Raw genomic sequence first — 15,427 nt, forward strand, 5'->3', positions numbered from 1 at the left:
GAAGCCATAGTGATTCTCCCACATCATGGCCTTGCACTGGTGACAAAAGACTGATATGAGTCAAAGAGCAAATATTAAAGGAAAATATTAAAGGAAAATATTAATAGTTAATAGTGGTTTAGCTGATGTTTGTCGGGGGTTAGCCACATATCTACTTCATATAGGAATAGATTTTCCTAAGATAGCCTATAGTTGTTACCAGCCAAACCCTACTGCAACACTACTGACATGGTAAAGCCACAGAAATTAAAATCCAAACAAGTTTCCTCTCAGCGTACATAAAGAGACTCCTGAATTCTACCAAACTGAGTGATCAACACTTTAAGGTGCTTGTAGGATCACTTATAAAGCATAATTTTCTGCACATAACTTATGTGGAAGACTTTCTTAATCTTACTGGAGGTTTCTTCATATCAGTAATTCTGCTATAACTACACGGAGCTGCCCAGTAGAATCAAATACAAATCTGTTCTGTGAGAAACAGTTCCACAGGTTGATTTTAGTCCTCTGTTACTGTGCTTCTGCCACTCACTCAGCTGTTTTTTACTATCTGGTTGCCTTCTCTTTTAACACCCAGTTTTAACTGTAGTTCATAAGTTGGAAGTAGGGTGATGTCTTTGTATTTGCCTACAGTATTTTAAATGCCAATGAAACAAATAATCACCACGATATTTATTTTATCTTTTGTGTGAATGTTCGGGAAAGAACTGCATTTTTCTACATCTGTGACTTCTTTTGTTGCTTTTTTTCTCCGCAGTTAACAGGACCCATCCAAGTCCTTCATCAGGCACGGGCTTGTGTTGACAGCAAGGGAGGAAAGAATGAACTGACTGTCAAGCAGGGGGATCAAATTGAAATCATTCGTCTAACAGACAACCCAGAAGGAAAGTGGCTGGGCAGGATAAAAGGATGTTGTAAGTTCTGCTTCTTCACTGTGCTCCTGAATGTTTTCACTACAGGACAGGGAACATGTGTGTGCATGCAGCATTTCACCAAAAGAGTCACCTTAACAAGGCTGAGCCACTTATCATCAAAGCAGTAATTAGTACCATGAGCCCTGCTGTCCTTACCTGGCATGCAGGTCTCAGTACATAGCAGCAAGTTACTGTACAACATAATGTAGCATCAGCAGGCACTACAAGAAGTTAGGAACTATTCTAGGCATGCACTTGGATCTTCAAGGACCTGTTGAGAGGTAATTCAATATCATCCTTCAAAATAACATCAGAATTTGGCTCCATGCAAGTAATGATGTTGGCTTTTTCAAAGTGTTCTAAGAGAAATAAAATGGATGTACCTAAATAAGAAGCAGAGAATAGAAGATCTTATTCTAAGTGTTTTTTTTCCACTGATTTCTCTCTTTTTTTTTTTTTTTTTGTCTGAAATATAAAACACTTTTCTGCTTGTATTAATAAATTCAGTGGACCCATGACTATGATGAAGGACTGATTGTCTGGCTCCTGAGGTGTAGCAAAGATATTAAAAGATGATCCACAAGTGGAAGTCATTAAAATCAGTGAAAGTTATTAAAAGCACTGCTTTAAATTTTGAGGAGACTGAAATGACAATTTCATTATGAGTTTGAGTATGTACAACTGGACAAAGTGTCTCTCCTTCCTTGTATCATGTTGGAACCTTTGTCATGGACTGTCCTTAAACATGCTAAAAGATTGCAGTGGACCCAGGGTCAACTGATAGGGAGCATGTACCAGCACTCTTTTTGGAGCCTGCTAAAGAAATTCTTAGGCTGTAGCCAAGAAGCAAAGATGAAGTTAACTTGACACAAGCTGACGAGATTTGTACATATGTAGGCAGATAGAATGACACATTTCTCTGAATGTTTTCAAAGATGATCCAATATAACATAATCAGTGATTCTGTATCTTCTGTTCAAACGCTCTTTTTACTGCAGGCTTTAAAACTCTGTAATTAACGTGGTTTCATTTATTTAGATGGATACATTAAAACGACTGTAGTGGAAATTGATTATGATTCTTTAAAAACAAAGCAACAAGCTGTTGTGAAACAACCAGAGATTGACCAAGAAGTATATGATGATGTTGGAGAGCAGGACAGTATTAGCAGGTATGTATAAGAAACACATTAAAAGGAATCATCTCAGCCAGACTAAATAGGAGAAGTTTTACTACTACCAAGTAGACTGTTTTCATAAAACAAAAACAATTATTTATATCAAAAACATGTGACCAAACTATTCATTTAGTAGTCAAAAGAATAAGAATGGACTCAGTGGTTCACTATCTATAAGCACTCCTCCTCAGGAGTAATCCTTGCTGTCCATAGTGTACCATCACAACTCGAAAGAAACAAAACCTAAAACCTGCAGGATTTGCTATTTTCTCCCCTCCTTCTCATTCCTTGCTCTGTTTCCTGAAGTCATATACTACCTTTTCTAACATGTAAGAATGAAAGACTCCAGAAGCAGTCTCTATGTTGGAGAACTTTTTATCACTCTCATTGCTCTCAAATGATAAGCCTTACTACCTCTCTTCCTTTTTTTTTTCCCTGATATGGGTATGAGCTACATTTTTTTTAACTTTTTGTTAAAAAAATAGAATTGCAAAACAGAACCTTGAATGATAATCTAGTTCCAACTCCTCTGTCATGAGCAAGGTCATCTTCCCCTAGATCAAGTTCTACAGTTAAACAGTCCCCATGCATTTGCAAATGCAGCGCTCCATCACAGCCTCTCTGCTTCAGTGTGCCGTGCTTTTAATGTCAAAGATATCTGCATCTAGGAAATGGCCATCTCCAGATGATGCCAAATTTGCTGGCAAGGTAGTATATTTACGATCTTGTGACAGGAGCTGGAGCTATCACATAGCTCAGAATGAATGTAGTAACTCTGTTACCTGGCTTTAATATGAGAGTCTGTGTCTGTCGCATGAAGTAACAAACCAGTGCTCATTCTCCATCCTGTGCAGAATCACATACACTGGAATCCAGATAAGAGGTCTGTGTATAAGCATGGAGGATTTCAGTATGTAGGACTACTGTCATGTAACACTCAGTTGTTAAATCTGGTTTTAGTGCTTCCAGCACCTTAGGTTAGAGACTTGGCTGGATTAAAATGACCACAGCTGTCTGGCTGGGTCACAGATGATCCTCAGCTGCTAGAACTGCCTCATGAGCTCCAAAAGCAGCACTTTGAAGATCTGCCTTTGGGTTGGCATTCTTTTGGTAACTAATATGGCTTTGCATCTGATATTTTTGCAGGTTGCTCAGTATCAATTTCCCTCAATGTGCATTGGTCTCATATCATAGTAATGGTAGTCAGAAGAGTTATTTGAGTTATTCTGGGGCTTAGATACTCAAAGTTTTAGGTACTTCCATCACAGAAGTTTCTCCAGCCAACCCATTCCACTATGTCAAGTCTTACAATCAGCTACCTCAATCCTTCTTCAAATTCCTCAAATTTCTCAATTTCAAAAGCAAACAAGAATACTTACATTGTTGCATACTGGAATAATAGATAAATGAACCTGCATGGCTGAATGAATGGCTCATCTTCATTAAATCCTTTAAGTTTATTTTGACATTTTTATCTTCTCTAGTGATTAATAGCATTCTGTTCAGTTCATGAGCATGAATTGTTGGAATGTCTCAAGTGCATCAACATGTTTTTAAACCACTGTAAGAATGCCACACTAAAAAAAGCCTCTTTACCAAATAGAATTATCTCATTATCAGGAGCATTATTAATATTCCAAAATTAGTAAATGACTAGGACTACTGTATCTCAGTAGATCCTGGCACAAGAGTTTAAGAAAATCTCACTTTGATGTATAAGTTTAAATAAGACTTTGACTTGGAAGTAATCTGAGCAACTTTGAGCCCATCAGGTTCTTTTCAGTTACAGTTAGAACATCACGCTAATACAGAATCCTTGAAATTCTAGAAACATGCAGTCAGAGGTTTAAAGCATCACCTATTAAAAGAAGTTGAGCAATAAGTTTGTTGGCTTACTATTTAATCCCATGAAAATTGCCTCATGAGGTGTGAATCTAAAGGGTGTGGATGCACTCTGATATGTTCAGTCAGGTTATAATTTCCATCCAATTGAGCTACACGACATCCTAAGATCTATTCCAACTCGAATTATCCTGTAATAATAAACCATATTTTGTTCTTCAGTTTAATGACATCAACAGCAATAAAAAATCCTTTCTGAATACATAATTAGTTAACAGCTCTAGACAATGATTTGCATCTCCTTGAAATTAAATGAAAATGCCATAAATTTCCAATAGCATCAATTAATAACAATTAGATTTAAGTATGCTGCAGATATGAAAATGTGCACCTATCTGTAACTTTAAATTTGCTTTGATCTCTGCAAATGCTGTGTCCCTTTCCTTTTTATATTAACTGAAGAGGCCGTTGATAACTCTGACGTATTCCACTGTGAATTATTGTGAATGATATTTGAAAACACTTTTCCATCTATTTTGTAATGAACTATTTCCAAAGACAAAAACAGAGCAAATTTTCCTAAATTCTTTTACCTAACTCTGCAAAAAGTTAATCTCCCCTCATCTAAGAGCTAATTCACTTATTAATTAGATGACATACTTTCTTTAGCGTTACTGAGAGTGCACCTTCTTTTTGACTGTAAGAAGTCAGTGCACTTTCTGCAGACAGAAAAACAGAAGTGGCACGTTCAGTTGCAGCCCCCACAGTACATACAAGCCTGTGCCTGAGCTTTCAGCACAGAATTTGTAGCGCACAGCCAGTAGTACAAACGAGTACCAAAGCCAAGAGGTTTAGAACTAAGAACAATTGAAGCAGGAGGTAATCATGATGTGTTATATTGTTTGTTCGTTTGCTTGTTTGTTCAAATAACTAGTATTTTCTCTAAAACATCTGTTGTTTTTGTTTTTCCAGTCAGAATGGTGGTCGAAATGGAGCTGGAAGTAAGTTTCTTTGTGTGCTTTTAGGGGAAGTTGCTTCTGTATACTACTTACCTTCAGATCCAGGCCTCTGCAGCTTCCAAATAATGCAGTAGTTACCCACCATCATGCCATGCATTAGCTAACAAACAACAAATAAGGAACTGTAGTGGCCAAATTCACTTTCTTACACCTGTGTTAACTTGGATGAAAATGAATTTGTCTTCACATGCTTGAATTGGAAGCATGCTAGATTACCAACAATTAAGGTATTTTTATGAAAAGGTAAATGACCTTGCAAAACAGGAAAGATATAACTAGAAAACATTATTATATAGAACAAATTAATGTGAGCTTAAGATTTTGTGCCAGATAAATCCATTTCTGAAACAGCCAGTGATATTACCAATTAAAGTGAATTTTGATGGCAAATTCAAGGAGTATGTCAGTTCTGGCAATACTCTTGAGTCCTAACTCTTAAATCTGCAGTAGTTCCACACTGTCAAAAACACACATTCAAATCATTTTCCTCTTTGGTAACACATATATTTATGTAGCATTCTCTGTTGATCACAAGAGCACAGCTCATCTTCTCAGCTTAGAGTTTAGATACTAGTCATGGGAGAAGCATCCCCTGGCAGTCCTGAATGAAGCTGCTGCCAGATAAGTACAGATTTCACTAAGAGGTCTGACCAGCAGCTGGAAATGGGTATGGAAACCGAGCTAGCCCTGCACTGAGGAAGATGGGGCTGAGAGGTCAGAGCTGTGGCCAAAATGGGGAGCTTGCATTGCACTTGCCTGTAAGTCCCGTGGATGAACACAAGGTGTCACCTGCTTGAAGTGCTGGTCTGACATCCTCAATCATCACAAACAGAAACACATGAAAAAGTCATCACACAAATGGGACAAAACCAACTGCTGAGAATTTAATCAAATACAGTGTAAATCCATTTGTTTTCTCTATTCATGCTCTTGTTAATGGCAACATCATCATGTTTAAGTGCTGTGGATGATGTGCCTGACTGGGATACGTCTCAACTGCTGTTTTAATAATTAGGCTCTGCAGGTTTACAGAAAAACTCAGTTTATAAGGATATTGCACACTTTGCACAGAAATCTGATGCACTGAGGCCAGTAATTAGTACCATGCTCACAAGCCTTAAATATAATTACATTAACTTTCTGATCTCTTAAAGAGATGTTCCCACCTCCTCCTTCCGATCAAGAAATTTACGATGGCGTTGATGACACAGATGCTGTTTCTAGGTATGTTTTCATATCATTTAAATAGTTGTGTTTAAATTTTGGTTTTTATTTTCTTAAAATTTGACACAGTAATTAGCAACAGTTGGGCTTTCCAGTAAGTGACTATACATCAGGTGATACAGGAATCTAAAAAATAAAAAGTTCTTTGGTCTTTAGGAGAAGTTTCATTTTGTAACTAATTTTAGTATATCAGCAAAAGAAGCTGCAATCTTGAAAATCACCAGGTAGACCAAATAACTCTGAAATGAAAACAACATAAAAAAGATTTAGCTTGCTGCATAATAGCACCAAGTCAAAAATCAGGTCAATGAATATCTACAACTATAAATGTGTCTCTATGGAAGACCTAAAATACATACTTCAGCATTTTAGATAGTTAAGCATCCTCATTTTTTGGTATATACAGTGTTGACATTAATGAGAACTGTGTACATCAGTGAAAAACTTAAACTGAAGATTTTGAAAGGAATGTTACATTTTACATTGTGATAATCACATGCATACTCCAAAGGTCTGTATCACAGGATGAAGATAAGAATGATATCTGGTCCTGGGGAATCTTGAAGAAACTAAAGGTCAAAGATGTCAAAAAGAAAAGTGTACGAGAAAAAACAGCCAAAGTCAATGGGGCAGAAGATAATGGAGATTTGTTGTAAGAGTCTGCTAGGAAATCACAGTGCATATTCACTAATGTTAATAAAGCATTGATCACATGCTACTAACATGTTCTCATTGCAGCCTAATGAATCATGCACCAAATTGCAAATCAGAACAATATTTTTCTGCAAAAAACATTGATCTCTTTTCTTCTTGTCTTCACAATGTCATTAGTATGCTTACACGCGATATTTGCTGCATGAGCCTAATAACTAAAATGTAACAAAAAATATACTTTAAAAAAAATGCTCAAATAATGCATCATCTCTTCCACTCTGATACCAGATTCTTCTGTTCTCTATTTAAATATATGTTGCTCACCAGTGCAATACAGCTGACATGAACAGGTAAATCTAGTTCTGCCAATCCAGATTTTAGGAATAATGTATCATGGAGAAAAATGCAAAAATTATCTTCTTCCCAGCTTGCTTAGTGGTTAGGTCAGCAATTGATAAAATAAATGTTTTTACTGTAATCTTTTCTCGTTCACTTCTAAGCTAGTTTTCAGTAGTAAAAAACATTTGGTCCTTGACAATTGATAGTGTCAGCAGGTCTTAAAAATGCCTGGACATTACTTGGAGCCCTTCTGTTGTAAGTGTTGTAAATGATGTGAAATGTGATATAAATATATAATGGCCATATTTTTTCTTTTTTTTTTTTCTTTTTTTTCCAGAAGGTCTCCTTCAACAAAGCAGTTTGGAAAAGGTAATTAATAGTGTATTGTTTTGTCCCCATATTGATTACTGATTTTTTTTTCATACATATATATTACCCTGTATTGTCCTAGTCACAAAAACATAACCAAGGAAGGAAACAGGATTTCCCATTACTTACCCAGTTCTAGCAAACGAATTTCAAATGTGTCTGATCTACTGATGGGGAAGTACCAGTACAGTACAAGCTTCCTAGAGAACAATTTAATGTATTTTTAAAGGATGCTTCTCTTGGAGAATTCCAATTATTCTTTTCATTTAACATTACGTGTGAACAGATACACTTGAAAAGTAACACTTAATGAGAGAGTTCAAAAGCATAGATGCTTGCTGTTATTTTTATCACTTTCAGTGCTGTTGTAAGAAAACATAAATACCAGCTCAGCCATGAAATAAAGAGCAAACTCTCACAAGTTTGCAGGCTGCTGCCTGAACTGAATTCTAAACCTTTTATCTCCCACAATGACTTTTTTAAGCCATGTGTTTGATAAGTTGAATAATTGCCTCCTTTCCACAAATGCTCTGGATGTGATTCAAAGTACATTTTTGTGGTAAAAATCTTTTCTACTAATTTGACACTACAAGGTGACCAAAAAATTAGTGCATGTGTGAATCGTGCCCACTTTTAGGCAATGCTGCACTGACCAAAGTACAATAGAAGCACTTGAGTGTATATTAAAATAAAATCCTAAAAATAGACTTTGATGCAACACAGTGGGAAAGAGACTAATTAAAAGGAAGATTAAAGGCTATTGCATTAGCCAACATGTGCTAAAACTTGTTCCAGCTTAAGAAGATTAAAATATCAGTGAATACCTATTATTATTAATAAAGAGTCTTATTCTGAAAAGGGTTGCTTACGTATGTTTTACTCAGCAGATTGTGCAAAACAGAGGGCCCACAGACAAGGAGCAACTACAAGACTTGCTGCAGCTTCTTGTCAACTTACCTATACTGTTATGAACTGTAACACAACTACTCACGGATCGCATAATAGTTTTGAATCTGTCTATTACTGTTTCAGATTGTGGAGACAGTGATGTTTATGATGATGTAGATTCCTCAGACTTCCCTCCTCCACCGCCTGAATTCAAGCAAGTGAAAATTATTATTCTGATTAAAAATCTTTAGGATGCTCTGATATATTTTCAAAGTATTCAGTATAGGTGGACTATATGCTGTATGTGATGGTATCAGGTCCAGTGGTTGTTATAACCCTGCTGTTGGCAACGACCTACATTACATGTTGAAACAATAATTGCATTAGAGTACAGAATAAATAGTAATTTATTATATATATTATTATTGTAAATAGTAATGCTTTGAACTTCAACAAATGCAGCCTCTGACGAACAAGAAGTAGAAGTGAATGTCTGACCTAAAGATCCTTAATTGTAGATTATCTGCGTGCAGACCTCTTCCTATTAAAATCTGGAGACTTTTAAGATAACTACCGTACTTGATCTCGGCTGCTACAATATCTTTTGAGAAAAGGAGATAGTGCTCAATGTTATCAGTATGAAACACATCTGGAAGTGTGAAGTTCAACTTGGAAAACTTTTATCCCTATACTGGGAATTCACAGCCATCTCTGGAGACTCTGGAGCACAGATGTGTTATAAGCATTTGTAGAGCTGACTGCAACTTGTCACATTCTGCTATCACTGATTTCTCTAAGGTGGAATTACACACAGATTGCATTATGGTAGTCTAATCTGGAGTATAAAAACAGGACATTGTCCACCTTCGATCTCAATTACTTTAAACATATACATTCACTATCAGTGAAACAGATTCAGAGCGATTCAGAGCTCTGACTTTAAATTCCCAGGTATAGCACCAGTAAAGGTAATTAGGAAGCGAGACTTTTCAGTGATCAGTGGTGCAAATCAACATATCAGGACTGCGGGGGAAAAAAAAAAAAAAGAACTTGAAATGTAATGCAGATTCCCTTGAGCAGCAAATTCTCATGATGGATGCAAGGGATTAATTTATTTATGAAGGACTAAGATGCCCTAGCGACCTCCGCAATGGGCCATGTGATAGTTATTCTACTGCCCTAATATACCTAGACTTCACAAAAATTGTCCCTTGCTTAAACATTCTAGAGTGATGAGTATTGCTTACGTAAACTGTTTTGGTAATGAAAAGTTCTCACAGATGCGGTAGCTAGGAGCTTTGAAATATTCTCCATGTTCACTGCTGTAATAGATATATTAACATCAGAACTCATATGAAAAAAAAAAAAAGCTGGCAAGATAATCTCAACTCTTTATTTCTTCAGTAATAAAATCTGCATTGTACTATCCATGTTATTTTTCTAGAGTAAGAGAAACATACTAAGGACATGCAGAAGGAAGTGCATTTTCATTGGAATTGCCACAAAGGTTGTCAGTACCTCAGAAGTGTTACTAATTTTATTTCATTTATAACCTCTTGTTTTAGTTTACCAAAATCTATGAGTCTTGGAAAAGGCAAATCAGATGAAAAGTATCCACAAAAGCTTAAAATGATGGAAAGAGAAGAGAAAGAGTTCAGAAAAAAGTTCAAGGTACGTTTCCTTCACCTAAAATATAATTAATATAGTATTCTCTAATGTATATCCTCTACTTTGTAAACAATCAGTTAGTTTGCTCTTAACAAGTAAAGTACTACTATTTGTAAAAACAGTATTTAAACATTTTCAAGTGCATAGACATTTATTTGCCTGACTTTCAAAAAATCTAGTAATAAATGAGAATTTGTTGCTATAAAAATGCATGATCATAAATTCTACATTAATGCTCTTTATCTGGCATCTTTTTATTTCATTTTTACAGTTTGAAGGTGAAATCAAAGTTCTTTACTCAACGACCACTGTCCAGGATTTGCCCCAGAAAAAGTGGGGATCTAAAGACTTGCAGATTAAACCAGGAGAGCTTCTTGAAGTTATACAGAGTACAGATGACACCAAGGTGCTGTGCAGGAATGAAGAAGGAAAATGTAAGTTTTAATTACCAGCTGTAGTATAGAATGCATGTGCTATAAATTAAACGGTCTGAGAATATGTAACTTCAGACAGGACATGAAAAAAATACATATTTCCTGTCATACTAGAGCAGAGCATGTTTGTTTTTGTCTGGTGGTTGACAAGAAGTATACTGTGGTTATCTCATTATTTTTACTACTTACAGTCGGTCCTCGAGAGTGTTAAGTGTATCTGACCCTAGAAAACAGAACTTCAATAGTCAAGAGATAAAATTGCGAGAGAGAACACTTTGCATCAGCTAAGACAAGCAGATGTTTTTACTACTTCCATCTCTCTCCATTTTCTAAAAAGATTACTGCACTGATACCCCTAAACCAGGTAAAATAGTAAAATCCTTGGAACTGTTGTCCATTGATTTCAGCCAAGGGAAGATTAATGATGGTATTCTTGCTCTGGAATCTCGGAGCTGGAATTTAATCTCTTCAGCAGGCAGGGAGGAAAAACTGCTGAGGAGTCTTCCCCTGCCGGGCCCCAACTGATCCAAGGCATATGTCCTTGTTGGCATCCCTGCCTGTTTTGGGAACTGCACAAGGCCTTTCAGTGTTTCTCTGAAACCCTTGGAGAGAGTATGCATTGGCAGAAGCTTTTGCATTTTTTTGGAGAAATCTGGACCATCTACTCTTGGTTTCAATTTCTTCATGCACTTATGTTACAATGCTTTTCAATTCTCCTCATAATAATTTCACAGAATACACTATGTTCAAAGTGGCAGTATCCTTCCTCTTACCTTTACCTTTTACCATTAACCTATGTAGATGACAGTCCAATGCCTTATGTTTCTGAAGAAGATTCGGTCACTTTCTATTTCTTTCCCCTCAGTACTCCTCTGTTACAATCTGGAGTATAGCCTTCTTCCTGGCAGGCCAATAGGAAGAATTTCTTGCATAACAACACATATGTTTTTCAAAATATGGATTGCTTTAGTGCAGCTACTTCCCAAAGTGGGGCTGTCAGTGCCACATTTTTTGAAGCAAGATAATAGCAAAGTGGAAATTAGTTCATGCTGTCTGTTTTCCTCGTGTAATCTTCAAAGCTTTTCAGAAAGTGACAGTAGATACCACTTTGCTATGCATAAAGGAGCAAAACAAACAAAAATATCCTCTGTGAAAGCTTCTGTGAAGATTTCTGTCAATTTTCACATTAATTAGTAAAATGTGAGTCCCACTTTATGGAGTTGTGGTTATTTGCTCTAGTTGGAGTATCCTCATATATTAAGAGTAGAGTTTTACCTTTTGAAGCCCACACTGACTGAAAATTAACATTTGGTTTTGTTACTTCTTCTGCTTGGTCTTTAATATACAGAGCCCCTCCACAGCTCCGTGCCTGTACAGTTGAAAAATACACAGGGGACTGAAGCTACACAGCACTAGGTTCTTTGAAATACATCAGATTACATGCAGTTTAACATTTTTAATAGGCAAAAGTTTTAGCAGAACTTATGTAAATATCACATCTTCACTACAATGAAGATATAAATACAGGAAGGTTAAGCAACTATTTCTTCTTACACAGTTGTAGTCTAATTTCATATAACTGTTTTTTGGTGTTCTTAGCAAGAAAAATTTGTATCATTTGCTCAAAGGATATCTGAAATATAAGTTTCAGATCAGTATCTGATCTGAATCAGATCAGTATCTGATTATAAGTTTCAGAGCCATTCAAAATAAGGAAACTCATAACTTTCTTAATAGTAGAGAGCATGCACTGTGGATCAGTGATTAATTTTAAAGTGTTTTTGAACTCATAGAGGCTTTATTTAACACAGAGGCTTATGTAGAGGTCTATTAAGGTTATTTTTCACTCTATATGTATCCTCACAACTGCTAAGTAGTAAATGGAAGCTAAAGCAGATTAGTGTCAAATGAAATATTACTATGTGAAAATAATGCTTTTCAGGAAAACTTCAGCTTTAGCACAAGACAGAAGTTTTTTCTGAACAATTCAGTGTTTGTACAGTATTAAGGCTATCACAGAAGAAACTGCTTACTTGTACTATTTTGTATAAGATTGGCAATTAAATAGCATATTCTGGGGGAAAAAACATTACATATTTGAAATTTATAGCAATATCTAACTATTTTCATGTTGAAATACACAAAGTTGAGTTACATAAGTGTTTCTCTATGGAGAAAAGTTGTGTATAAGAATTAATTATTATTTGCAGTTCTATTTGGGATAGTAGTCTTGCCAGAAAAGTAGCAGATCTTGTAATAGGGATTTTGTAGAGGGAAATTTGGCTTAGAAAAAAAGTAGGTAATGATTCTTTATCTGGACATTCCTGTATGCTCTTGGAATAAAAAAGAAGGATACTTTTATGTATCAAAGAATTTCATGTGAAGGAGGAAATCATCTCTTTAAGTAAGACAGTAAGATCTGAAGATTCATATAGACTGACTTGCAGGATCACTACCAGATGTAGCAGCAGAAAACTGATACTTTCGTACCATGCGATGATGCAGCAGCAAGAATGCAAAGGAACTTACAACTAAAGCTAATACATTTATTCTAAAACCAGTTAATATGGTACTGTATGGATTACTAAAAAAGCACAATTTTAGTGTGACTACTTAAGCATCCTAAGGAATAAAATGGGCGAACTTTTACCATGATTTCAAATGAAACAAAACATTTTTTTCCTTTGAAACTATTCTAATTTTTTACAAACATACTAATACTTAGCTATAAATACATAATTAAAATTACAGCTTTCTCTTTGCTTTTACATGTTATAGCAATTGACAAGTGTCTCAGTTGATGTCTTTTACCGAAGATGGTGAATAACATTTTTCCAAGAGGTTAAATTCATGAAAGAAGAATTTGTGCAGTTTTATCAGATTTCAGTGTAACACAGTAATAGATTATATCACTACTGAATAGCTTTTGTAAGGTATTTTCAGATTTTTACACAAAAACTTTTTATCAATTTGATACAGTTAAAACGTTTTTAACAGCCACAGTTAATAATTATTATCTGGTGCATATATCTTAAAAGACATTTTTGTCCCTATAGGAGATCCATGCTACAGAAAACAAGTAGATAAGAGTAATTAAGCAATTAAAACTAAGATGAGTGCTGTACACTGTTATACACCGTAAGTCTTCCTGTGTGAAATAATTAGGAGAAAATGGCATTTCACAAGTGATAGAAAGAGATCAAATATCATGACTAAATTTAACTTAAATACGTGTGTATTTCAATTTTATAGATGGCTATGTTCTGAGAAGCAATTTAGTTGAGAAGTAAGTACAGAATCATCTTTTTGAAACATTTATTTTAATGCTGTTCTTTGTTCGGAACTGTTTGTTAAATAAATGTGATTATTTATATAATAAATCTGATTATTTCAATATGTCATCCCAGTGCTATAAATCGAGATACTTCTATGGAGTTTTGATTTCTTAAGAACTAATCACATACATCTAAGCTGGAAATTATCCAAGACCTCATTCTTCGTTGCTTAACCATAGATTCTGGCTTGAACCACGAAAAACAGCATAAATAAAGTATTATCAGGACTATAATCTATTATTAAAACCAACATTTATGTGATTAAATGTGCTGATGTCAATTACAAATGTTTAACTAAAGAGGACCAATTATTCATAAGGCTTATTTTTATTTCAGTCTTATTGGGATTGAGCAGATTTGGCTCCGTGTTCCTGAGAATAATTTTGTGGTTCTAATCCAAAATCTTTGTCAGACAGAGCCTCTCCATTTCCTTCAATGTGCTTTGTGTTAGATCTCTAAATATTAAATCAGATGTCAATTTTAGAAGTCAGGCCTGCAAACACTTATACATGGGCTTAGCTTACATATATAAATAGCCTTATTGGCTTCCAGGCAACTGTTCAAGTGTCTGAGTGACATATTTTGAAAATTCCTTCTCAGAGAACAATTATCATATATAGAACTTATGCAAATTCATTATCCAAAAATCTGGTCTTCCAAGATCATTACAACATATCCAAATGTGAACAGAAACAAATAAGCATTTCAGGTCTATACTGATTTTTTTTTAATTATCTTTCCCAATTTTGATTTAAAAAAGCACCTCATTTAGTCTTTCATTCTTAATGGAAATGTTAGTATGCACTTGTTGGAATAGCTATTTTAAAACCTAGTTTAAAAAATCTTTTAATGATGCATGCATTTTACTTTAGAAAGAAATACAGCTTTGCCCTCTGCTGAAGCTCTTCTGTCTTTACCTTCTTGCTCAGTGATGTTTTTTTACAATAAAGGCAGCACTTTCCTAAGCAGCAAATGAACTGTATGTACGTATGTACAGTGCATCTGAACCACAGTGCTACAGCATTTCATACCTGTAGTCAGAGAGTAATATCTATGTTTCCATTTGAAATACATTATTCTTCTCTTTTTCTAACTTTCAGTGATGGAGAAATTTATGATGACATTGGCGAAGGTATGTTGAACATTTCAATCATTACAATAATATATTAAATTACAATTAATTTTATCCTTCAGTCAAAGTGCTAAATGCCAATCTTCGTGCATTCTATTTCCATTTCAGATTGCATCTATGATAACGACTAACGCAGAATTCTGTGAGAGTAAGAGCTTCATTGAAGACCAAAATCTATGCTGGACTTCTACTTGCCAAGCAAGAGAAGTCATTAAAGATGATTACAACTTAATTGCTTAAGCTCTTTAAATGTACAATATTTGGTTTGCATTTTTTTTCAGGCTTTTATTCTCAGTTATTTTGTGAGATATTTGTACTGCCATTTATGAGAGCAATTCAAATATGGGGCATATGAACTGAAACTAAAGTTGACATCTTCCACTTCCATTCTGTGGTGTTAACAATCCATGTAAAAACAATTCTTCAATTAGC

At 35.1% G+C, this 15,427-nt stretch overlaps 1 protein-coding gene across 2 annotated transcripts in view; it reads left to right on the forward strand.

Moving 5' to 3' along the window:
• Window positions 1-15,126, forward strand: part of FYB1 (FYN binding protein 1) — a gene marked incomplete at both ends in the record, with an annotated part of 39,649 nt that extends 24,523 nt beyond the window's left edge. Inside the window, 12 exons of one of the 2 annotated variants that reach the window (XM_079548182.1) lie at window positions 758-914; window positions 1,953-2,085; window positions 4,906-4,934; window positions 6,107-6,176; window positions 6,688-6,828; window positions 7,507-7,538; window positions 8,571-8,640; window positions 9,992-10,097; window positions 10,366-10,528; window positions 13,781-13,814; window positions 14,964-14,995; window positions 15,104-15,126. In XM_079548182.1, coding sequence (XP_079404308.1) covers window positions 758-914; window positions 1,953-2,085; window positions 4,906-4,934; window positions 6,107-6,176; window positions 6,688-6,828; window positions 7,507-7,538; window positions 8,571-8,640; window positions 9,992-10,097; window positions 10,366-10,528; window positions 13,781-13,814; window positions 14,964-14,995; window positions 15,104-15,126 — 990 coding nt within the window. The remainder of the gene's footprint in view (window positions 1-757; window positions 915-1,952; window positions 2,086-4,905; window positions 4,935-6,106; window positions 6,177-6,687; window positions 6,829-7,506; window positions 7,539-8,570; window positions 8,641-9,991; window positions 10,098-10,365; window positions 10,529-13,780; window positions 13,815-14,963; window positions 14,996-15,103) is intronic. The other variant, XM_079548181.1, reaches the window with a different exon arrangement.
• Window positions 15,127-15,427: the final 301 nt, after the last annotated feature.

Source organism: Tetrao urogallus (genome assembly GCF_951394365.1).
Source record: "Tetrao urogallus genome assembly, chromosome: Z".
Taxonomy (NCBI): Eukaryota; Metazoa; Chordata; class Aves; order Galliformes; family Phasianidae; genus Tetrao; species Tetrao urogallus.